Source organism: Monomorium pharaonis, chromosome 1 (assembly GCF_013373865.1).
Source record: "Monomorium pharaonis isolate MP-MQ-018 chromosome 1, ASM1337386v2, whole genome shotgun sequence".
NCBI classification, from domain to species: domain Eukaryota; kingdom Metazoa; phylum Arthropoda; class Insecta; order Hymenoptera; family Formicidae; genus Monomorium; species Monomorium pharaonis.
In genome coordinates, this window is record NC_050467.1 from 6,862,733 (window position 1) to 6,888,315 (window position 25,583).

Consider the following 25,583-nt stretch of genomic DNA (forward strand, 5'->3'; position numbering starts at 1 on the left):
TAATATAAAATTAAAATTAATATGTTTAATTGATTTCGGACAAAACATATATCAGAAAACATAAGATCAAAATGACATCAAATAGGAATAATTTTATGAAAAATTATTATGATTTTACTCGATATATTTTGGTGCTGATTTTATGATAAATTCTTAATGTAATTCTAAATTACTTTTTAATTGAAAAATTACTTTAAATTTGTATTAAGAATTCATTACAAAATTATCATCAGAAACATATCGAATTCTTTTATTTCTATATTCTATTCGATTTTTCTTCTCAACTCAAAAAAATTATTAAATAATGAAAAAATATTTTTCTTGATATAACCATACAAAATTCATGTTTGTTTAACGTTGTACTAGTTTTAATATTTAAGATTTCAAAAATAAAGATATTCTAAGAATGCTTTTTTTCTGTGAAGAAGATAACCGCATTATTAAAGAAACGTATCAATATTTGCTGAATGCTCATTTACTGAAGTGCATTTCACGAAATTATTCCTGGACGAGACTTTTACAATGATGCGAATGCCGTCCGCAATGAGAATCGGATGCGCGCGCCTGCAAGGCTGGGAACTCCCGTAAATAATTTCGCGCGAATTACGAACATAATGGACGGTTGCGCGTGCCTGCATTTCGATATTTTTATCGCCGGGAATGCCGTTTGTGCGGCGGTTTGCCTTCAAATAACTAAGCGTTTGTAATTCTGCTGATTACAGAACTAAAGTGCGGTCATCCGGCCGTGCCGATGAACGCCAAGGTGTCGTTGTCTAATGAATCCCTGACGCCCGGCACCGTGGCGAAGTACACCTGCGATGCGGGCTACGAACTCTTTGGGTAAGTTTACCTTTGTGCACAATTAGATTACCATTAGAATAAATCAATCGATTCGTAGTTTTTTGAAAAATTAAATAATAATAGTTCTCATTTAATAAGATAATGATTTATGAAGCTTTGGCAAAATACAAACTTTAACGTTTTACTTATCAAGATATTTTATAATTTCGTTAATTATATAGATCATAATAAGCTTTTAACTATTGGAGTTTATAATATTTAATTAATAGAAATTCTATATATAAGAAGTTTATAGATTTTTATTTTGATAGAAAAAATTGTGCAGTTAGAATAATAATAGTGTTGACTGCTTTTACTATTGATGATATCAGTATTATTGCTTTTTATCACGAGTTTATGATAATGATTTTATGTATTTTCATGCTTATCGCGCCTATCGTGAATAATATTGCTTTCCTAGAAAGAATCTTGATTAATAGGCGTATTATTTTTCATGCTGTAAATAAATTAGACAAGGAGCCAGCAAATATACAAAGAGACAGAGAGAGGGAGGAGAGGGAGGGAGGGAGAAGTGTATTGAAGAAAAAAATATAATAAAATGAAAAAGAATGATAGTAAAAAGATAGAGACTGAAAGAAGAATATAGAAAAATGACAGATGAAGAATCATATTTATTTGCAATTTGTTATTAGAATTTTGTTATATAATTGACAAAATTTTAATTCTTGAGTCCTGAACTTTGGATCTTTTTGGAAAAGAGTCAGAAATCTGTTTGGAATGCACCTCAACTACGAGATTTCAAGTATGTGTATTTTGCGGCAGTACCGTTACAAACTGTACATTAATTAACGTTTCTTCAGTGTAATGCCGTGCCAAATCGAGTATTTCTTTGCGTAGTATTGTGACCGACATATTTCAAGATGCCATTATTAATTTTCACGCAACGCCATTGAAATTTCCTTCTTGTAATTTTAACTAAACCGCGCAGGTATGTTTATTCATGTTACTCAAAAAAAGTTATAATAAATACATTACATTCACAGATTCATCTAATTAATAAAAATTAATTAGATATATCAATTTCAATATTGCGTGATTAATTGGAATTTATTGAAGTTTCAATAAATTAATTCAACAATTTAAGGGTCAAAGAGATTTTATCGTTATTGTTAGGTTTTTTTTGCGCTGTTAGAATTTATATTTTATTTTCGCTTTACTTTTTTTTTAAAATAATGTTTTTAAAGGTCACATAAAATTAAGGAAAAGTACATAGAGTTGCGACGATTCCCGTTTCTCTCTGCCGTGAAAAAGAAAAATCATTGACTAGGACGAACAAAAACACTCGAGGTGCCAATAACTGTACACCTTTGTCATGCAAGACTGACACAAAGCGCAGTTTGACGAGCGAGAGAACTGACTTTCTGTTGCGAAATAGACGCGGGTGCGGGAGGGGAAATTAATTTCCCGCCGGCGTTTACGGGAGCACGCGACCGGAAATTGACGGTTGTGTTACGCGCGGTCGGGCGTTTTTCTCGATGCGATCGACGTGTTCCAGGCGAACGCGAAATACCCCGCTGCTCGTCGAGGATAGTGATTATCGGTAATGCGATAAGCCGCTCTGACTTTCTCCGTTTTCGGACGTTGGCACGCGGGACGGCCGTTCAGGGAAAGAATCGAAAGAAAAATAAGAATGCGGGACGCGGAGAGAATCCCGTTGTCGCATTCCTCTCGGTCCGCGAGACTCGGAATAATGGTTTACGTGATACGAAAGATTCCGATGACTACGTGTTTTTCCTCGCACCGCGACGAGGGATTTGTTACGTGTTTAAATTAGCTTGATGCGAATTTAGAGATAAGTCTTAACGCATGCGCAGTTTTAATCGCATTGCATGCGCAATGATCCGTGATACGTTCAAAGTCGTATTATACGTGGAAAAACGAGAGCACAATAGGCTTAAGAAGAACAGATATTTTCAATAAGTTGAACATTAGATATGTAAATTTTTGAAATATCCACATAAAGTTGAAATAGCAGCATAAACCAAATTGACGAGCAATTTAATAGAGGAAAGACACGGAATTTGAAACAGTTTCCTAAATTGGTACTCCCTTATTTCTTGGAAACTAAACATTGAATACCGATAAAGATATGAATTGGTTAATTAATTAAAGAAATAACCTACATTTTATACATTCATACTTTTTTTAATATAAAATCTGCTCAAAACGAATTCGTCAAAAGCGAGAATTATATTTGCAGGATTATCTCTCTTACACGGAAAAAAAGCAAGTGTCAAATTAACTTTTATATATTTATATGAACGCATTCATTGTTTCATATATACGCAACAATATATATAATCTTTTTAGATGAATTTTAAAATCTTGAATTTCAACAATATTATAGCCTTATTTCAACACTATAATTGTTATTTCAAGAATATAATATAATATAATTATTTTGATAATTTTATTCTAAGAGAATTATAATCTTAGATTTGAACATACAGTATTTTCTATCCAACATTTTTTCGTTTCCATTCAAGAAAATTGTTTTCAAATTACAAGAATATCATTTTTTTTTATTAAACTATATAAAATCTTAAAATAAATCTTCATTCAAGTAAATTTTTTTGATTTAATGCAATATATTAATATAATCTTATATCAAGATTTTCATTTTGAAACTAAAGGTATTGTTAAAATAACAATATCCCCTTTTTCATGCAAGCAAGCTTAACGAAATAACATTGAGTTTATAGTAACGAAATAATTTAGGTAAGATGTGTAAATCAATAAAATATAACATTAATACTTCGATTGTATACGGATTCCAAATTACGCATCCATTTCGTCAGACGCCCTTCTTGGCACGTGTCATGAAAACATTTATTAAAAAAACAATTATTAAAAAAATACAAAACAGTATTACAAAATTACTATACCATTTGATAGTAGATATTTTCTAATTTTTATTTGTTTTCAACCTTGTTTTTCTAACTATTAGTTAAGAAATATATTGTTCAAAAACAAAGTGGTGTTCTAAATTCGGTGCCTTTCTCCTACTATTAATGCTAAGAATAGCCTTCCAACTCAGTAAAACTATAAAGAGTTTATTTTATTGCGAAAAATAATACTTTAATACCGGGATTTAAAGTTTTAAATTTGAAGCTTTGATGATAATACAAAATATTAAAGCCTTAATTCCGCTTGATATTTTATAAGCTTTTCATGGATACATTTTAGATTAATTGAGCCATATCTGAATATCATATTGCTTTTTAAATATTTCTCACTTTTCTGCTGTTTCGTGTGAAAGAAGTTTTAGTAAATTAAAATTGAAATTAAGAATTATTTAAAATTGACTACAGAATAAAAACAATTGTCCCTTTTTTCTATAATTTCCATTAAGTATAAATTGGTAAAAACAGTAATTATAACAATGTAATCAAATTTGTATTATGTATTTCTTATGTATACAATTACTGATAAACAATTTGAACATTTATTATGCCGCATTTGTTATTATATCCTTTAAAAAAATTCGAGGGTTGAAAAATGAAGTTTTGCCCAGGGCACATAGAAAGTTAGATAAGGCTGATGACGTTAGTGCATACTTCATAATATATCACGTCGAACGAGTAATTATACGTATAAGCGTATAATCGTAGCGCTGCCGGAATTTTTCTTAAGTGCCAAGCACACAAAGAGAGCGCGCAGAGATTAGAAATCCACGGAAATCTATCCAATGCATAATCCTTACATAATTCCTTTAATCGATAGAGGAGAGCTCTCCCCTTATCGTGTTTTTCCCTTTTCTCCTCGAAGTTCGTGTATGCAAGTATCGCTAACGCTTCGTAACGTCCTTGCACCTCCTTCCCGCATGTGCAGTGTTATTATGCCGATTATACACTGAAAGTAATATGTAAAGTAACGTGCGTTTTTCGCTCCAACGACTCGACAAGAGTTTTCCACGGCGTAACACGCACAACTGGGCGGATCGCACCTGTTATCATTTGCGTAACGTCGGAAGAGAGAGTTATATTCGCGTGTATGTTACTCGGCCCCCCCCCCCCGTTTCCGATATAACATATATTCGATATTCACTCAATAACCGCCTCGATAACCGTTACTCTTTTTTTCAGAACTGGCAGCTTGGTGTGCAGTCTACGAGGAAAATGGCAGGGTGACTTACCGTTCTGCGGTGAGTACTCATTCTCTCGCGATCTCCCTTTCGAAACCGAATAGCGATAATTTGTATACAGAAAAAAATTAATAACAAATCAACAATATGTTAATTTTATTATAATTTAATACTAACATTTGATATTGTTTTTTTTTGTGTAAGCAAAAATAAAATCTTGAAAAAATTTGATAATCATAAACTTGCTGAAAAAATTTTGTATAATTTGGTCAAAAATAATCTTTATTCGATTTTTTCAATAATAATTTTTACAAGTTAAGAAAAATACATTAAATATAAAATAACAATGTGTCAAAGAATTAGAATTCTTTTAGTGTTGTTATCATCAAAACAGTAATGTCATGTTGTTTAGTTAAATTTTATATATAAAAAATATAATATTTTGCTGAAATTTAAATTTATTAAACTCTGCAAAGAAAATTTTCTATTTTTTGTTTATGTATGAAACAATAATGGTTGATTTGATACTAATTTATTTTTTGTGTAAACCAAATGAAGTCGTTCAATGTTGTTGCACATTTTAACTGGCTAATTCTTGATTCTGCCTATTATTCATAATATTTATTTTAATTACATTAATTATATACGTCTTCATAATTCACTCGAGGTCGCATTCGTTTTCTATCGGTCTCGATGGCGGCAATCGACTTTCTCCGTTAAATGGAACGGAGTTCATTTTCGTGATATGACTGGCAGACGTGGACACGAGAGGGGTCGTCGAACGAGAATTGCATTTTTGTCGGAGAGGACACTATTACCTGTGCTTTAAAATACCAATCAAGCTACTTTCCCTTGCTTTATACAGAGTGTCCCAAAACTGTCATTAACCCTCTCATTATAAAAAAACAAAAGTGAAATAGAGAGAGAGAGAGAGAGAGAGAAAGAGAACTATAATTTTAAAAAATAATTAGGGTTATAGCTTTTAAAAATAATTTTTTAACTACACGTGTAATTGAAAGCTAAAGACTTTAAAAAATTTGAGTTTACAAATAGAATTTTAATCGGATATTGAAAAACTGTTTAATCGCAAAATTTATAATGTATTATACTACTTTATATTGCACTATTGTTAAACAAAAATTAGCTAAGTGTTTGAAAAATCTTTCGATAAAGGGATGACAATTTCAAGATATTTTTATTTTAAAAAAGTACTTGTTTAATGTAAATATAAAATTTCGATTGTAAGTCTCGTATTATTCAACCAATAATATCAGATTTGGCGATTGTTTTTGTAAATTATTAAGTTATTGCGCGACTGCGGTCGGCAAAAAAAAAATGGCTCCGTTCTTCCTTCCATTACTTTCCCTATGTAAAAAGCGCGACCGCAAGAAAATACAATTGTCATTGTTCAACGATAGCGGAACGATCCGCGCCATTTCCGCGAAGGAACAGCAGCGTATTGTTACGGATCGTCACGAAAATTGTTTCTGGATGCGGAATACGCACGGAAAGAAAAAAAAAAAAGGAAAAACCGCGCGCGTATCGGCACACAATGCGGAATAACAGTAGCGACAAACCGACAGTAAATGACATCGAACAATGTCCGACGCTAACCGTCGGTCATAATTACCGTTACTGCCGAACGCGTCCTGGTGTTAACGAGCATCGCTATTTTGCCACCACCTTCGTTTAACGGCCGTGACTAAATCGCGTTTAATAAGCGCTAAACAAACGGCGGCGTGTCGCGATGCTATCGCAACGCGTGCAGTAATAGAGGCTAAATGAGAACCCGATTGCGAATTGCGGTTTGTGACTCTCGAGAGGTATGACCCGCGGATGGCGAAACTGCAATGGGAAACAAATATTGCGCAACAGGTACGAACGTGGGTTTCCGCAAACCGGCGAACCAATCGACGACTGTGAGGGGCGGAAATGCAAATCACGGTAATGACGGTGACTTCAGCACGGAGCACGACGGGAAGAGGTGCACGGAAACCCAGAGCGAGCCCAGCCCCTGGTGGAGGGTCGACCTCCTCAAGCCATATTCCGTCAAGGTTGTACGGGTGACGACGCGAGGCTGCTGCGGTAAACTTTCGCGTTATCATACTTATTTTAGACTTGAGGATTTACTTGAGAAAGACGAGTTCTTTTTTTTTTAAGATATCAAAACGTTTTACCTCTACCTTCGTTAAAAAAAAAGGTATCCGTACCCAATAGCCATGTACCCAATTTGGCTTACCCTATTTGCAAATAGTTATACAACGAATTTCACAGATAACTCTAATGTATCGCTCAGGAAGTCGTTACATTTGTATTTATGTTAGTTAACTGGCCAATATCTCATGCTTCCTACGGCTTGTAATCGCACTTTCAAATTGTGTTTTTCTAAGTTTAAGATTTCAGAGGTAAGTTTTTGTTTTGTGTATCGCGTAACTGTCATGTAACAATTATAAATATCCGCAATTTATATTATTGTAGCTCTTTACCTATGCTCTTCAATTTAGGTTACCATTTTTATTAAAACGTCTTCTTTACAATTAAAGCAAGAAAACTCTTTGTATGGCGAAATTATTATGGCCAGGGACACTGGAAACACAATATATAATACAAAAGTTAAGATTCTGTTTCTTTATTTGACGTTTAACTTTTGATTAGTTTTCTTGTTTTTCTTCAGTTAATTGGAGAAGCTTTTTGACAGATAAAAGTTAAGATAACCCTCCCTAATAAATACAGTTTTATATTATAATCAACATTGTTATTTTTTTCTTTTAATCTCTACTGTACATATAAGTATAAATAATTGAAAATATTTTATATCTTATTTTTCTGTTTTATATAAATGATTATAATTCTATTTTTAATCTAATTTTTATTTTTCAAAGAAACCTCAAAGCTTAGGTGGAACATATGGGTACAGGTACCTTACATAAAAAGGTTTCAGTTTTAAACGCTTAGGTTTTACTTGAAAACACAAAAACGTTTAAAACTGAAATGAATTCTTTAACAGCTTTAAATGTTTTAGTATCTTAAATCTAAACATAGTTTCCATTATGAAATTATAAGTTTATTTCAAGACTTGGTTGTAAGCGCAGCTGACCGGAGAAATGACTTATCGATTGCTCGCCAGGTCATCAGCCTCTTCAGGATATTGAGATAAGAGTGGGCAACAGCAGCGCTGAATTGCAGCGCAATCCTCTGTGCGCCTGGTTTCCCGGTACTATTGGTAAGTGCTTTGAAGGAATTATAAACCGTTAGCGAAAGAACATTCAGAACTAATATTTCCGATCTTCTGTATTGTAGAAAAACTTTATGTAATTCTACACTGAACAATGTAAAAATTAAAAATTAAAAAATTATTTTATTTTAGAAATGTAAATCTGTTATAATATGCCTAAACTTTTTGTGAAAACATATCAATGAAGTAGAGCGCTTAATATATGGTTTGCATCGGATCTTGGTGATGAATATAATTTTTCTATTAGTTTAATATTTTTAGCTCATGTAGTAATATTTTTGTGAAAAATTAAGTTTCCTAATAATGAGTGCAAATTAGAATAAAGTAGAACTCGTCTACTTCAGCTTTTTGTCGAAAAGGACTTAGTTTATTACGTACAACCAAACATACCTTAAATTTAATGACTAATTAAAATTTATCAGTTATCATGACCTTGTCTTCATCCATATACCGAGAGAATTTTTTAAATAAATCTTATTCTAAAAATTATGGCAATAGACAACAATATATTTCAAAAAATTTAATGTAATTTTTTCTAAAAAAAAATATATATATAAAGAGACGAATATAAAACAAGCGTGGTACGCAAAGATAACTTAATATCAATCATTAAATGTTTAAATGAAAATATATTGTGTACATTTCTTATTATAATCTTTAGTATATCTTTAGTATATGTGGCTTACGGTACAAAAATTATTCTTGAAATAAAAAATACTTTGCTGAAGAAGTGTCAAGATGTGCGAGCTGTTAAACATATCTGGACATGGTTTCCTCAGGATCGGCATTTGTCAAGAGTTAAGTTAACAGTTATGTTGAACGCAAAATGTCATAATACATAACAGTAATCTTATATGTAAAAAATAAATTAAGCTTAAATTCAAACAGAATCATTTAAAATTTTTGTTAAAATATTAAAAAAATTAACGTTAGATGAAATAGTAAAATAAAAAAAAATTCTAATAAAATATTTTTTATATTTAGTAAAAAATATATGACTGTTAACTTACCTTTGACAACTGCTGATATATATTATAATATTCAACATATTGTAAAATAATGTCTAATGTATTTTATAAATATACATATAATCATATAAAGACAAATTTGGTAAATGTATTATACATATATGATTATATGAAAAAGTTTTAAATTGTAAAAATTATGCCTTGAAATATTTTACAATGTTGCATAGTAATTTTCAAGACATTTTATTATGTTGTAAACATTTCTTCTTCGAGCTCTCTTCAGCATATATGGCAATGATTACGGTATACAAATGCAAATAAAATGTCTTTTGTACATATTTCAAAAATGTCTATCATTACTTATAATATTTGATAAATTGTTAAAAAAGAATTTTCACATATTACTATGCATGGTAAGGTTTGTAGCAAATTTTGGATTAAAATATAACAAAAAAATTCTCTCCATGTATAATCTTTTCTTAATTTATTAATCTATTTATCACAGAAACTCTTAACATAGACCTCTATGTTTAATTATTATACTTTTATCTTATTATATCACAGTATATATGTAACCAAAGACTTCCTTCATGTGTAATCTGCACTTTCAATCTTATCCTCCAATTCCTTTCTCTTCTTCAATCTCAAATAAGAACAAATTAATTAAGACATTGATAAATCGAACTCGCAGAGGAGGGTATCACGAAGACCTTCGTCTGTGCCAGAGCACTCGTGGGGCAGTACGTCTTTTTGCAACTTGTCGGTGTCGAGGGTAGTCTGAGTCTCTGCGAAGTGGAAGTCTTTGCTACAGATGGTAAGCCCAAAGCTTTTACAAAAAGCTCGAATTCAAACTTTCTTCTACTAAACGTGATACATAATTGTGAATGATTGCGTTGATTAAACATATTATTAAGGTATAAGAACTAAGAAAGTCGGAAAGTTTCTGCAGAGGCTTTACGGGGCAGTCATGCATTCGGGAAATATTTCCTACGAAAAACATTTAATAATTGTTTGCAGAATTCTCGGTAGACAGGTGCGCGCACGCCGGCACGCCCGCCGACGCCGACTTGACCGCTTTTAATTCCACGTGCTACGAATTCGTGGTGAAGAAGGGCGGCTCCTTCCAGGAAGCGAGAACCTACTGCAAGGGCCGCGGTGGCGATCTCGTTCACGGTTTCAAGGTTTAAAATTTATCTATTTATTTATGTATGTTTATGACATTTTGATGTCTCTATCTCACACTAATGTATCTTATAATTTGAGAACATTAATGACCTTTTTTTATTTTTGACAAAGTGGCATCGTACATTTCTTTTAATTTTAATATGTGCAAAATATTCTGCTATCAGAGGCTGTCTATACATTATTCTGTTTATTTTTTAACTGTTTGATTGCTAATATAAATATCCACTTGAAAACCAAATACTGAGAAAACAATTGTTAACTTAACCAAATACGTTTAATTCATGATAATTTCTTCAGTTCGAATAATTATGTATTTAAGGATTTAACATTATCAATACAACGCAACTAAAAGTTATCTAAATTAAAAAATTGCAGACTTCTTAGGTTTATTCTTTTTTTAATAAAAAAATTGCGGTCGTTGTACTCAACTTTTAGCTCTGAAATCAGATTCTGAAATCAATAAAAAAAAAATAATGAAAAATTTAGTTTATAATGACTTATACAGCAAAAATTACTTTGCAGGTAAATAACTTCTAGATAAGTAAGTGGATGGAACTTTTACAAATATTTATTAGAATTTCATTAACATATGTAAAAAGTTTAATTTGTAATTCTACTTTCTTATTAAATTTACAAATAAAATATGTTACAAAGTCATTTTATATAAAAAACAAAGCAAAAAAATTAAATAATTTTTAAATTAATGAGGAAATTGAATTCATACTTTCATGCTTTTACTTAATAATAAAACATTTTATGGAATTTTAACATTTTTGGTAATACTTTGTAACATGCACATTTTTAAGTTAAATATGTATCAATAATATTTAATTTAAATACATAAATACTAAAGTGGACTTAAATCACTACGATCCAAACGCATTTGATCAAGTTAACAACTATTGTTCTCAGTGCAAGTGGATATTTATGTTAACAGTCAAACAATTTGCAAATAAGACAAAAAAATATAGACAACTCTAAAACACTTCCTGCATATTAAAAATAGAAAAATGTGCCACCTTGCTTATGTTAAAATAAAAAGAGATCACAAATATTCTCGTTGTAAATAGCATATTTAGTCAAAGATATTTACATCGTAGGGCATATCGTCGACATTTATCCTGAACAACTTGGAAAGGCGGAAGGATAAGCTCAAGACTCAATTGGTCTGGATCGGGGCTCAGAAGGAACCGCAGATCACCGCTCGAACGTGGCGATGGGTGGATGGTAAGTTGACGAAATTTCGGCGAGTTATTCGGATCGTGTCAACGATCGTCCGTGGGAATCGGGCCGGGAGGGCGGAGTTAGGTAATCCGGGGTGAGATTCGATAACTCGATTGTCGATTCAACGGTCCAACAATTACCCGGCGATTACAGAAACGATTACACGACGATCGTTATTTAGGGAGGGCAATTTCGTAAATTCGTATCCGGACTTCTCGCGCTCGACAAAAACGAAACGGTCCCCGTTCCGCATTGATGAGCCAATCGCGTAACTGTTGAATCGAACAAATTGTATCGTAAGTAGAATTGTTATGAAATCGCAACCGGGGAGCATCGTTCCATGATAAATAGAACATGAAAGTCATAACCATGTCGAAATTGATAGGAAGTTACGTCTTCCGACGTACAGTACATGCTAATTAAAGGTTGACTTCCCATAAAGCCATTTATTGGTATAGCTAAACGCAATACAATTAGCAATATTGCGAATGTAGATGATATATAAAAGTACAAAGCTTTATTATAAAAATATTGATTATTTTCTTGTGTTCATTTTTAAATTAATTATGAAATTATTGTATCAATTTTTTTACAAAATAATATTCTAAAATTCAGAAAATACACATTTAAAACAATTTTTTATGTTAAATATATTCTTGAAAGTATTAATTTTTAATTTTATGCAATTTAAAAACAAAATTGTAAAGACAAAATTAAACCACGCGTTTCTTTGCCTTTTAAAGTGCGTGTTCGAAAACAGTTTTTTTTTTAATTAAAAATCTTTAATTTTCATGAAATTCGAGAAAGCGTTTCCAAATCTAATATTTTTACATTCTTAGCCTGCCGTGTATATTCCTTGCATTGTTATTAAAAATTCTTTGTAAAAGTAATAATAAAAAGTTTGATTACTGTACATACGTATATTGGACCGGTTTTTGGGCCAAGATTTTAAGATAAAGCCGGTAATTCTATTACAGGCGAGATTGTGCAGAAGCCATCCTGGGGTAAGGACCAGCCGAACAACTACAACGGCGAGCAAAACTGCGTCGTGCTCGACGGAGGCCGCGGCTGGCTTTGGAATGACGTCGGCTGTAACCTCGATTACCTTCACTGGATCTGCCAGAGCAGTAAGTGTCTCGAGGAATTTTGTTTGCGGAGAAAAATCCGGTTGGGGGCATTCTCTCGCAGAAAATTTGCCGTTCTCGGCCGCGAATTAAAAATAAACGGAAGAAAAAAGTCGGCAGGAACGTCTCGTAAAAAAAGAGAAAGAATTGAGCGTTCTATTCGTCCGTTCGCAGGGCCACCGACCTGCGGCAGTCCTGAGAAATCGGAGAATACCATGATCGTGGGATCAAAGAGAACGATAGGCTCCACGATAGATTACGTTTGCCCGGACGGATATATGCTGGTTGGATCGAAAAGCAGAATGTGCGGACCGAGCGGTTTTTGGAGCGGCGACGTACCCACGTGCAAGTGTGAGTGTAAATTCAACGCGGCGCCTTAATGAGGAAGTCAACGCCCGTGTTCGGCTTTCCATTCGGCCTGTTCACTTTTGTCACGCAACAAGGGTGCTCGTTGTATTTTGAATTTTTCATTTCGAAAATCGATCTCATCGATCGTTGCAATTACGGATCGAGCGGCAATTAGCATTGAGTGCGACGGTTTGACTTGGTTCTATTCTGTTGTATGTGTATACATAAGAAAATTAACGTCGAATTAAAACTAATATATTCTAGGTATTAAGAATATAAAATCTTTATTAAAGAATGTGATTATCTTAACAAAATATATTTTTATTTTTATTTTAATATTTGTCTAAAAAAGAGTATATATAAATGTACACACACACACACACACACACACACATATATATATATATATATATATATATATATATAGTTTTAATAATATATAATAGCATTAAAACATTGTAATTTTTTATATATGGTGGTTTAAAGATATTGTTTTTTCTTACTTTTAATATATATTTATGAAAAGTATTATTAAATATAATAAGAATATATTTTCTTGATAAAAAAACTACAAAAAATAATGTAAGCAAGTTATGTTTGTTTAATGCTATATAACCATATTAATATTTTAAAATTTAACTTTTCGAAATTAAAGATAATCGTGAAACAAAAATGTTCTATTTTCTGATGTGTACAATTGAGATAATACACTCGGTATAATAATTAAAATTGCATGAAATTATTATAGAATCTGTCATGGATTAATATTAATTGCTTTATGCCGACAATAAATTTTATATTTCCACGATGTAAAAAGATATTCTTTGAGATATAAGTTTAACATGTCTTTTGTGCTGCGCTGTCCGCATGAGAATCGGATTAAACTCGTGTTTAACGCTAATAAATACGAATGTGAATCACGTATGTAACACGAGATCTTCGTTATCTTTTAAATATTTTCGCAGTTGTCGACTGTGGCGCGCTACCGGATTTGGAGAACGGCGCTATCACGCTGCTGGCCAACCGGACCACATATGGCGCTTTTGCAGATTATACATGTAAAGAAAACTATACACTGAAGGGTGAATCCAGACGAAGATGCGGCGACGGCGGTATTTGGAGCGGTCACGTGCCCCAGTGTCTGTGTAAGTAGAGTATGTAATTTACACATGTACGTGTTCCTGGTATAATTTTTCCAAAGAAAGGCAAATTAAGTACGCAGATTTTTTTCAATTCACCTTTGACGATTATAGCGTCATTGGGGGAACCACGATTTTGAAGAATTTTAATTTCTATATTCAATTGTAATAAACTTTCGTGAAATGTAATTGAATGTTATATTAATTATTTAACCTCACTAAATTTTACTAAAATTATAGCATAATTCTTTGAAATCCATATTGTTTGATGACAATTATATGATTTTGAGAATAAATTTGAAAAGAGAATTTTCTCCATTTACGTTTAACAATTTGAACGTTAAAAATTCAAATAATTATTAATCAAATATTTTAAAATATTAAAAATTATATTTACAAATATGTAAGTAATACACTAAGAAAATTTTATAAAAAAATTGTTATGGTAAACAGTAAACAATTTTAAATTTTTATTTTATTTTTTATTAAATTATCATAGTATTTACATTACTTATAGTATATAATTCCTCGAAATTTTTTCTCCATGTCTATTATCGTACATAATAATTTTTCCTATAAAATTTCCTCCGTGTATTAATTTCATAAAATTTTATAAATGAAAGAGAGAGAGAGAGAGAGAGAGAGAGAGAGAGAGAGAGAGAGAGAGAGAGAGAGAGAGAGAGAGAGCTATTATCTATAAATATTTGCCATCTGTTTCTACTTGATGGGTGATCATACAAAATTTAATGTGTGTATAAAATTACGCAGATTACTAAGCTATAATTAGAAAATAATTTTACGTTAGAGAGTGCTTGGTTGAGTGCTACGTTGAGTGAAGAGTCGTGTTTCTAATTACACGGCTAATTACAGTTGACTGGTGTCCCGAGCCACCGGAAGTGAATGGTAGCATCGTGACAACTAACGAAAAAAGAGTGGGTTCCACTGCCACTTACTCCTGCCAAAATGGATTTATTTTGTTCGGTGATAATGTAAGTTCTGTTTAATTTAACGATTGTTGAATTAATTACGATTTAATTTACGATTCGTGAGGTTATTATTGAAGACTTCTGTCTCATGTGTTATAAAAATACATAAAGTATGATATAAATATGGGAGTAATATTTTGTTAATTTATAATTGTGATCTCTAAGGTACTCACGTGCAACGTTGGTGGTGAGTGGTCTGGTAAAGCGCCGCAATGTCGATTCGTCGACTGCGGGGCCCCGGCCCAGATCGAGTTTGGGACCGTCGCTCTAATTAACGGCACGACTACGGTAAGTAGTTTGGCCGTTTACAAGTGTCAACAGGATTATTGGCTGGTGGGCGAAGGGAAGCAAGAGTGCACTAAAGAGGGCAAGTGGAGCCATGACACACCGTCATGCGAGCGTAAGAATCAGTTACTAAAAATTATTACGTAAAAATTAATGAAAAGACTGAACTTTCCCATACAACATTGAAATTTGTCTGAGATATCTTAAACATATTTCAACTGAAAAATTAAACATTTTATAAATGTTGTAAGATATAACATTTCTAAAATCTTTCAATTCTGGAATAGCAAAATATCCGCAATTACTGCATTTGAAACCCTGTAGAAAAATTGCTTAATAGATAAAATTTGTAACCTTGTAAAATATTATCAAGAAGTTACTGAAATGATTGAAACCTTGAAATATTGTTGACCGCAATTTTCTGAATATAACAAATTTAAACATCACTTCTGGAATACTTCTTTTTCATGCAAAAAACAAAATTTGACATCTTAAAACTAATGTACATTGTTTAACAAATATTCTTTTATATACAAGTAAAAATTTTTTTTAATCTTAAAAAATTTTAATAATCTTAAACTTCAGTAATTGATTGTTCTGATAATAATATTATTAAAGAATTGCAATTCTTAGTTAAAAAATATTAATTTGAACTTTTTTTTCTATTTTTTCTTCTCAACTTATAAACATATAAATATTGAATAATAAATTTTTTTTTCTAATAAAACTAAACAAATTTTTTTTATAATTAAATTATATTTATTTAACGTTATGTATAATTTTATTTTAATATTTATATTTATTATTTCATATTTCAAAAATAAAGATATTTATTATTTCATATTTCAAAAATAAAGATATTTTTGAAATAAGAGTTCTTTTTTTGCATATTTGTCTTATCTTTTATTTAAAGTTTTACTCAACAATTAGTTTACAGAGAGAAATTAATCATTTTTGCAACAAGGGGAATAATTTTAGCAAGATAACTAAACAACTAAACATAGACAATTCATTGTTATTATATTTTTTTACATTTTGTGAAGATAAATATTAGCTTGATAAATATGGGATATTTTGGTTTTTTTTATAGTAATTACATGCGAGGAACCGGAAGTGCCAACTGGAGGATTTGTAATAGGATACGATCTAAACGTTAATAGCGTTATCTATTATCACTGCGACGCAGGTTATTTGCTTCACGGCGAGCAGAAACATTGGTGCGGCAAAGACGGTGAATGGTCGGGAGAAATGCCGATTTGCGAGTGTGAGTTATCTTCTTTATCTCTTTCTCATCAAAATCACTCATACGACGAAATTACGTTGTATTATTTATTAAAGCAATAATTTGTATCAAGGTTGCTTTTATTATCGTTGTAATCGTTTTAAACGAGATTTTCTTCACAACAGCGCGTTACTAAATATTTGAAAAAAATTATTTTAATTAATTTCAATTAACATATTTGACAAATATTTCCATTAAACTTTATCATTTAAAGAGAAAGAATGCCACGTGCGTGTTTCCGTTGAAGAGGGATTCGGTGACCGTGGGTGGGGAAGAAAGTGACAATATCGACGTATCGACTACTCTTAGTAGTTGCTTCGTCTCCCGTTAGGTTTCTCCCGTTAGCATTCTCTCGTAATCAAAGTTCACCTTCAAACTGTATATAAAGCCTGTAGAAGAATTCAGCAGTATCGCTTCTCGGCTCTATTGAGCTAAGATCAAAAGTGTAGTATCTGTTCTTATCAGCTTAATATCTGATACAATCCCCATAGGGGATTCAGAATATTAACCTGATTTTTGGAACAAGGCGGGAGTAAGGAGCTCGCTCCTTCCCCGCTAACGGTCAACCCGACGTTGCAGTAAAGTTGGGACTGGCCTTTATTAAAGTATTCAAACTTAAAAAAGTTCTGTTTAGAATTAGAGAGAATTATATTCTCTTATTAAAATTTGAAAATTAGTATATTTTAAGAATACACGAGACACGAATATGTTTTGTTTTCATGTGTCATTAATTTTCGCTTTTTACAAATCTGTAAAAATTTATTTAATGATTCTTTCATATATGTAGTAATATATCTTACATTCTTTAAATTGTTTATTTTATAAAAAAGAAATGTGGGAAATAAATTGTATATAAGTATTTACTTATAAGTGTATAAGTTGCTAAGGGTTAAAAAGATCGATTCAACAACCAAAGTTGATTTACTTATAATTATTCGATAAAGTAACAAAGTTTAATATCTAAGAAAATTACAAGGGAAAGTATATAATTATGCTTATAATGGATATAATAGGTATTGTCTGGAATAATATATTTTTTCATAATTATTGCTCATTACTTTTTATTTAGCTTAATATAACCAAAAGGACAAATTAAATGTACATACAATTTCTTTGAAAATTATCTTTTGGATTAGTTAGAATTATTTTAACTGTTCACTGGCTTTACTGATGGAAAAATGAACACAGCACCAGTAACTTTTATTTCTAAAAATTGCATATTTATACTAGCAGTAATAAAACCAATTTTTGAATAGACAGAAGAGAAATAATTATTCATTTTATTAGTTTCGTCTGGATCCTAAAAGTTATATAAATTTCAAGATACAGAGAGATTTTTTCACAGCATACATTTCTATAGCTTTAATAAAATTTATTAAATACAAAAAAATATATGCTGTGAAAAAGTTGGACAAAATTGCATATTTAAAAAGTACAATTTATTTGATTATTTGATTAATAATACTATTTGGTTCAATGAAATAATCCTTTTTAAGTTAATATATGTATATAAAGATAATGCTTCGTATAACACATTATGTTGTTTGAATTAAGTAAGCAAATAATTAAGTAATGAAAGTATGTAAATCCAAATAAAGAGAAAAATTATTAAAAGAAATTGTTCTCTTTGTGTATAAGAAAGAAGTTTTCTAAAGCACAACTATAATATTATTAATATATGTATAAGTAATCATGCTTGGGCGTTTAATACAAATAATTTATTATTACGTTTATACAATATAAATTATGTAAATTAGGTTATCTATATAATAATCGGTAAATCATAGAAGATTTCAATTTTCTCAGAAATAATAAAAATATTCTGTTTTCTATTTTTAATATTATACATTTTTATTAATCACTAAAATCAGATATATTAACAATTTTATAACTTAATTAATTCTTCTGTACTGGGTTATCCAATTTATAATAATTTATAATAATTTATCTTTTTTGTGTATTGTGTCTATATAAAAAATTCGTGTAAATGTAAATGTACTAAAAGAAAAATTTACTTTTCTTCTGAAAGAAATTTTGTTGATTTAAAAACCGTAAGATTGTATACCGAGCATATATGGTTTTGCTTAGTTTGACGAAATGTTTTTATACAAAATGTTTCGTTTAGTTGAAGAAGTATATATTATAATCAATAAGATTTTTAATAATTTAATGAGAGATTAAAAAGAGATATAATATTAAATTAATGAAATATATGTTTTATAACATTAAAGTTAATTTTTTTCCATTTATTGTACAAATGCAGAATGGAATCAAAGAAATAATTTGTTAAATTGAAGTAATAGTTTGTTAACTCAACAAAATGTTAAGTCAAAATAAACAAATCTTATCAAAAACCTTACAAAAATTATTTGAAAAATGGAAATGTTACCAATGATAACAGATAGTGAAGCAAAAACTTGGCGTGCCCGGCTCGCATTTTTTTTTTTGTATTTTTAAGACTTTATGTTATTGATATTGATAAATGTATATACAAGAATGCAATGAATGTGACTCGGGCACGTCAATTAGTTTTTGCTTTACTATCTGGTATCATCGGTAACATTTCCATTTTTTAAATAATTTTGTATAAATTTTTATAGGATATTTAAAAAAATATATTTGTCTAATTTTAATAATCTCGTATTTATTTTTGAATGTGTAAGTATGTACTTGGAGTATCTTTTTTACCTTTATTGTAACTTCTATAGTAATATAACGAAATGAAAACATATGTATTTTCTGTAAAACTCAATTTATGAATTCTCCTAATTCATATATATAATATATATATGAATATATATTAATATATTGCTCCTAAGAGAAATTGCTCCTAAAATTACTAATTGATTGAAATTATTATCGTGTAGACGTCAACTGCGGCAAGGTTCTTCCGATTTTGAATGGTGCAGCGGACTACACGAATGATACAACTCATCTCGGTAGCGAAATTACGTACAGCTGTACGAGGAATTACAGGCTGAATGGAGTCTCGAAAAGATATTGCCTCGATAACGGCCAATGGAGCGACGCTACTCCGAAATGCGAAGGTATATTATATTAAATTAGTTAACAGAGTAGAATTCGAAATTACACGATAAGAGCGAAAGATCGATACGTTGTAAAAATGCGGCCGATATCTTTGTTTACGTGCGCTCGTATTTATCTCGTTTCAGAGATCCGTTGTCCGGAGCCTGTGTTGGCCGAACACGGGATACTCTCTGTCACCGGAAACGACCGGATGTACGGAAGGACGTTGATTCGCACGGGAACCGCGGAGAACTCGAACACCGGCGCGACCTCGTATAAAATTGGGGCCCTGGCGAAGTACAGATGCGAGAGAGGATACAAAGTGGTCGGAGAACCTTTGTCTACCTGCGAGGAGAACGGAAAATGGAGCGGCGAAGTGCCGCAGTGCATCTGTAAGTAATCTTCGGATATTCTAATCAGATTAACCGAGAAATGCACATGCAAATTAGTTGTTTATGTTTTCAGAAAAGAAAACATTCTTGTTTTAAGAATATCTTTATTTTTGAAATAGAAATGTGATTATATAGGCATAAACAGACATCTTGTTTAAATGAAAAAAGTTTTGTAGCTTTATAAAAAAAAGATATTTTTTTCATTCAATAATAATTTTTATGGGTCGAGAGAAAAAAATATCAGATAGAAAATAACAATGCCTTCTTTCTATGCTTAATTGTACAGACTTAGTGACAATTGTTGACGATTAGAAATTTGCTTTTGTTGTTTCTTGTCAAATAGACAACAAGCGTTTGATCAAAACGTTACTGTGAAATATAAAATACATTTGTTACGAGAGATATCGTAGAATCCACGAGTTCAAATATACAATATTAAACTACGAAATGTCAAATCGGTATAACATAAACATTCGTAGATGTCGATTGCGGTAAACCCGAACACATTCAGCACGGACGTTACACATTGACGTCGAATGCAACGTATTATGGAGCAGCTGCGCTTTATGAGTGCGATGGCAATTTCGAGCTAGACGGATTTGCCAGAAGACTGTGTCTTGAAAACGGCACTTGGAGCAGCGACACCCCCGTCTGTCGAGGTAATCAATTGGAGGATACTTAACTTTTCAAAAGAAGCTATAAAAATAAAATAAATATTGCATTAAATTAATTTTAAGCTGATTGCAATTTCATATTAATTATTTTACTTCCAATGATATAGTTTAGACGTTTAACAGAATTGTGAGAGATGTCTCAATCAATATCCAATTATAGAAAAATGCCTAAATAGCAAGTTAGCATCTTTAGAGACATCTTGACGCCAAAATAATAATAAAACGTCAGTTTGGGTTAATTGTAGCGATCGTTTACAGAAATACGATGCAGAGACCCGGAGAAAATCGGCGTACTGTCGACGCAAGTATCAACTCACAGTGTGGGTGGTGTGGCGCACTACAGTTGTCCACGTGGGTTTTACATGGAAGGGAACGAGACTAGAATCTGTTTGCAAAATGGTTCCTGGAGTGGAACAATGCCCGCTTGTTTTTGTAAGGAACTCCATCAACTTTCTCATTCAAGGAATAGTCGAGCGTTTGTGCGTGATTCGCTTTCACAAAATTTAATAACAAATACGTTTATAATTCTTCGTTACATAAAAGAATAAAAAAATGTTTTATAAATAGATTTCAAAGAAATGTTTATATACATTTTGTTTCCATAATAAATTCATAAGTATATATAATTAAAATATTTTAGTAAACAACTATTATATATTCTATAGAAGAATTTGAGATACATTTTTATGATATTTTTCTAGCGGTTGATTGTAAGCATCCGGGGCCGATAGAAAACGGTAGAGTAATAGTGGTAAACGGATCGACGACTTACGGAGGAGCCGCAGAGTATCACTGCTTACCGCAATATGAAAGAGTCGGCATATTTCTAAGGAAGTGTTTGGACACGGGGTATTGGAGCGGCGAAGAGCCAAAATGCGAACGTAAATAGGATATATTTTTGTATATTTCTAAATATATCTTATTTGAAATTGAATCGGCCAATGAACAAATAAAAATAAAAAAATTTAACTTTTTAAGTAAAACGATATTTTAATGAAATTTATATAAAAATTTGAAATAAGAAATATCGATTAATTTAATTTATAATTTATTATTTTAAAGTTTTATTATTTTAATATAATAATTATAACTTTCTTACATACTCATTTACTGATGATTGATTGTTCAGTAACTGCAGTACTACAAAAAAATCTTCTAACTTTATCTCGGTTAACTTTTTCCAAGTTCTGTCAAAATTATTATAAAAATACATTCATTAAATATTTATTGGCAGCAGATTGCTCGAGATAAACGTTATTGAAAACTTTTTACTTTAACGACACAACAAAATGAATCAAGAAAGATCCAGAATGTCGGCTAAAATATTTGTCATTCGTATTGCAGTGACCGCGAATGAGGTGGCGGAGCCTCAAGGTGTCGGGACGAGCGTCGGCATCGGAGCTGGCGTCATTATCTTTATATTAATTATCCTCGGGCTAGTCTATCTTAGGCTGTGAGTATTGTCTCTTCAGATAGTAAGTACATTTCTTTTCCGTTTTCAAGTGTATTTACGAATAAAATTGTATTCGCAGACGAAAAGCAACGCCGGTGAAAAATACTGAGAACGTCCAAGCCGCAGAACGAAAAGAGGATCAAAATGCCGCCGTTATGTCTTACGCTACATTGAACGACGGTATGCATAACACCACGTACGAAAACGTCCCCGAGGATGGTCTCTATGATAATCCATACAGCTTAGGCGGCAACGCGTACAGGTGAGTCGCAACTGACGTGCGAAAAATATTTTAAAAGAGACTGGCGTCGATTCGATCCAACAGCAATTGTTTCTCATAATTTGTGTTAGAATATCTAGATGTTAGAGTATCCAGATGATAACAGCTGTAAGGCCCGGTTCCACAACTCACGGTTAAATTAACTGGCCGATTATTCCATTGGAAATGACCAATCGTATTTGTCGTTAAGCAAAATTAACAAATACGATTGGTCAATTCCAATGGAATAATCGGCCAGTTAATTTAACCGTGAGTTGTGGAACCGGGCCTAAGAAATCGACTATCTTAATTACTTAAAACTATTTTTAAATTACAAACAGCAAATTGAATAAAGAAAACCTGATAGAAAAATTTATAAAAAGAATAGGAAAATATAGCTTACTATGCCAATTTTAGGACTCAATATTCTAGTTTATTTTTGGTTACGTTGCAAAAATACTAATTATAATATTACAAAATATAAAACAGTATTATAAAAACTGATATGTCTGATAGAAAAAAAATTTTGTGCCAGGAAAACATTTTTTATATAAAAACATATATAAATATATGTATAATATGTATAATTGTTTTTTTTTGCAAAAAATTTGCAAATTTTAAAGAAATGAGAAAAAATTGCTCATATATAATCATATATATTTTTAAGAACATATGTATATATATATTTCTCTTATTTTTTATACCTAGCTTTTTATAAAAAAATAATGCAAAATTGATGTTTTTAAATAGTTTTTGTCTTTTTAGAATAACTATTATTTTTTATACCAAAAATTTTATATAAATATTATTTTTTATACCAAAAATTTTATATAACTTATTTTTTATACCAAAAATTTTACAAAAGAATAGAAATTAGTATAAACATATATGGACATATTTTATATATATTTATATGTTTTCATATTAAAAATTTTCTTCCGGAAAGACATTTTCTAGTTTACATTTATCAAAGTTTTTATCTTTAGCTTTTCTTTAATATTAAGAAATATTATCCAAAAACAAATTAAGTGATGTATACCATTGAAAACCGACGTGTATAAGAAGGATGTTTTCATCAGATAATTATTTTAAGAAAGAACAAATATCCGATTTATAAAAAGGATTAGCAATCTAGAAAGAAATATAACGAAATTTATTTTTTATTAATGAATCATTAATTATTAAATATATGGGATTAAACAGAATAAGAATAGAAAAGGCAAATAGGTTATCGTTCTGTATAAATGATATATGCATTCACAACAGATACGGCGGCCAACCGAGAAGGATGTATGGCAGATCGGGGCATTACGAGGCCGAGCCAGTTTCCAATAGAAACGGAATCACCATCAACGGCGTATCTGTGCGATAGCTCGTAATTCCAAGTCGACTTTCTTGATTTTTATCCACGTCGGAAATTGCGCGCGGAAAATCTCGAGTGGTTTCCTCTCGCGGGCGGTTTCCGTTGTCCTCGACAAATGTACAGAAGACACCGAAGAACTTTTGTTGTTCGTTATTTATATTATCGCCTGTCGCGAAGGCACGATAGTTCATGTAAATAATTCGCGAGAAAAGGGGAGGAGGAGAAACGTGCGGAAAGGATTACACACCGACGCGACTTTCTTCTCCGAGGATCAACTATTTTGTATGATTCTGTATATATGGTGTATCGATCATTTAGGTTCATTACATTTATATAGGCTTTAAGCGACATGTTGTATCATAAGTTTACAATTGCGCGAATAAAGAAAGAGTGCTCTTGTTGTACTTCAGTTTTTGTCACATTATTTCAATCTTTATTTTCCTCCTTTTAAGTTTCTTTTCCTAAAATTGCTTCATTTTCTAACACTAGTGTTTTAAAATTTGCTGCATCTGCAATAAATTCATCAGAGATTTTAATATCAATTGAATTTATTGATTAATAACTTAAAATTATTTTTCAATCAATTACAATTCATTCTTATGTTTTGACGTTATGAGTTGTTCTATTTGGTAATGTTGCTATATAATCGATACAATTTTAAGTAACATTTCGATGATCATGCAAGTTTTAGCACCAAGTTTGTAGATAAGTAAAAAATTAACTAAAGTCATTGTTTATACATCCATAAATCTGTCTGAAATATGTATACGATAATCAATGAAATTGTAGACGCGGTAAAAAGCAAATAAATTCTATTATTTTTTTATTCAATGTGATTAAAATGATATGTCATAACAATTAAAATAGTAATATCGAATTTCTATTAATTCTTATCGAGGCAATGTATAATATAAAATAGGCAGGTAGGATTCATCAGATTCATCCTACACTAAGAAAAAGACAAGATTGCAATTACCATACTGTAACTGTAATTTATAGTTATTTTCTGTATTAATATAAACTAAATATGATTTTTGACCATGCAAATTATAACTATTAGTTATTATCATTATGGTAAGTAAATATTTAAAAAATTATGTTATTGTGTATAAGCATTGTGATAGCGTTTAAACATTAAATGTTTATTTTTATAATATTTTAATATTTTACTGTAATAATATTTAAAATCATAATTTATAGTTAATTTTTTTACAATTAATAGAATTATAAGCATAGCGTTATTTTTATTATATTAATATTTATATTAACTATAAAAATGGAACTTTTAACCATAATAATTTTTATACCATACAATTATAGGTATATATACATCAGAAATAGTGAATACTTTTTTTTAAATGTAATTATTACGTTTTAATGATTTATGTATAGATATTATCTAATTCGTTATATAAATTATTAACATTAAAAAAATTAATAAATATTTTATTTAAATTTAAAATCTACTTCTATGAGAGGATCTAACGGATCCTGCTTACCTGGATAAGGATTGGTTTCTTTTGACTTCAGTGCAGTGATTACACAACAGAATTAACAGGTTCTTCCATCATGAAAATAAAGTTACAGAGCAACATATGTATTAGTCTCGGTCATGTCCTTATATGGTTGCGAGTCGATTCAATCCATGTTAATCCATGTATGGACGTGATTCTCAATTCAGGGCTGTAATAACT

General features: G+C 30.8%; 1 protein-coding gene and 1 non-coding gene across 2 annotated transcripts; both read left to right on the forward strand.

Moving 5' to 3' along the window:
* The first annotated feature begins 301 nt into the window (after nucleotides 1-301).
* LOC105833234 (sushi, von Willebrand factor type A, EGF and pentraxin domain-containing protein 1) lies at nucleotides 302-24,298 on the forward strand. Its single transcript, XM_012674802.3, has 21 exons — nucleotides 302-840; nucleotides 4,947-5,005; nucleotides 6,821-7,030; nucleotides 8,073-8,168; nucleotides 9,840-9,962; nucleotides 10,166-10,329; nucleotides 11,434-11,560; nucleotides 12,535-12,684; nucleotides 12,856-13,032; nucleotides 13,995-14,174; nucleotides 15,039-15,157; nucleotides 15,320-15,554; nucleotides 16,530-16,703; nucleotides 19,589-19,768; nucleotides 19,895-20,140; nucleotides 20,620-20,799; nucleotides 21,073-21,246; nucleotides 21,516-21,695; nucleotides 22,159-22,267; nucleotides 22,347-22,529; nucleotides 23,793-24,298. The coding sequence occupies exons 1-21, from the start codon at nucleotides 752-754 to the stop codon at nucleotides 23,896-23,898; spliced, it is 3,261 nt and encodes a 1,086-aa protein (XP_012530256.2). The 5' UTR covers nucleotides 302-751; the 3' UTR covers nucleotides 23,899-24,298.
* LOC114254903 lies at nucleotides 17,131-17,325 on the forward strand. Its single transcript, XR_003626218.1, has one exon. It is a non-coding gene; the product is annotated as a U2 spliceosomal RNA (small nuclear RNA).
* Nucleotides 24,299-25,583: the final 1,285 nt, after the last annotated feature.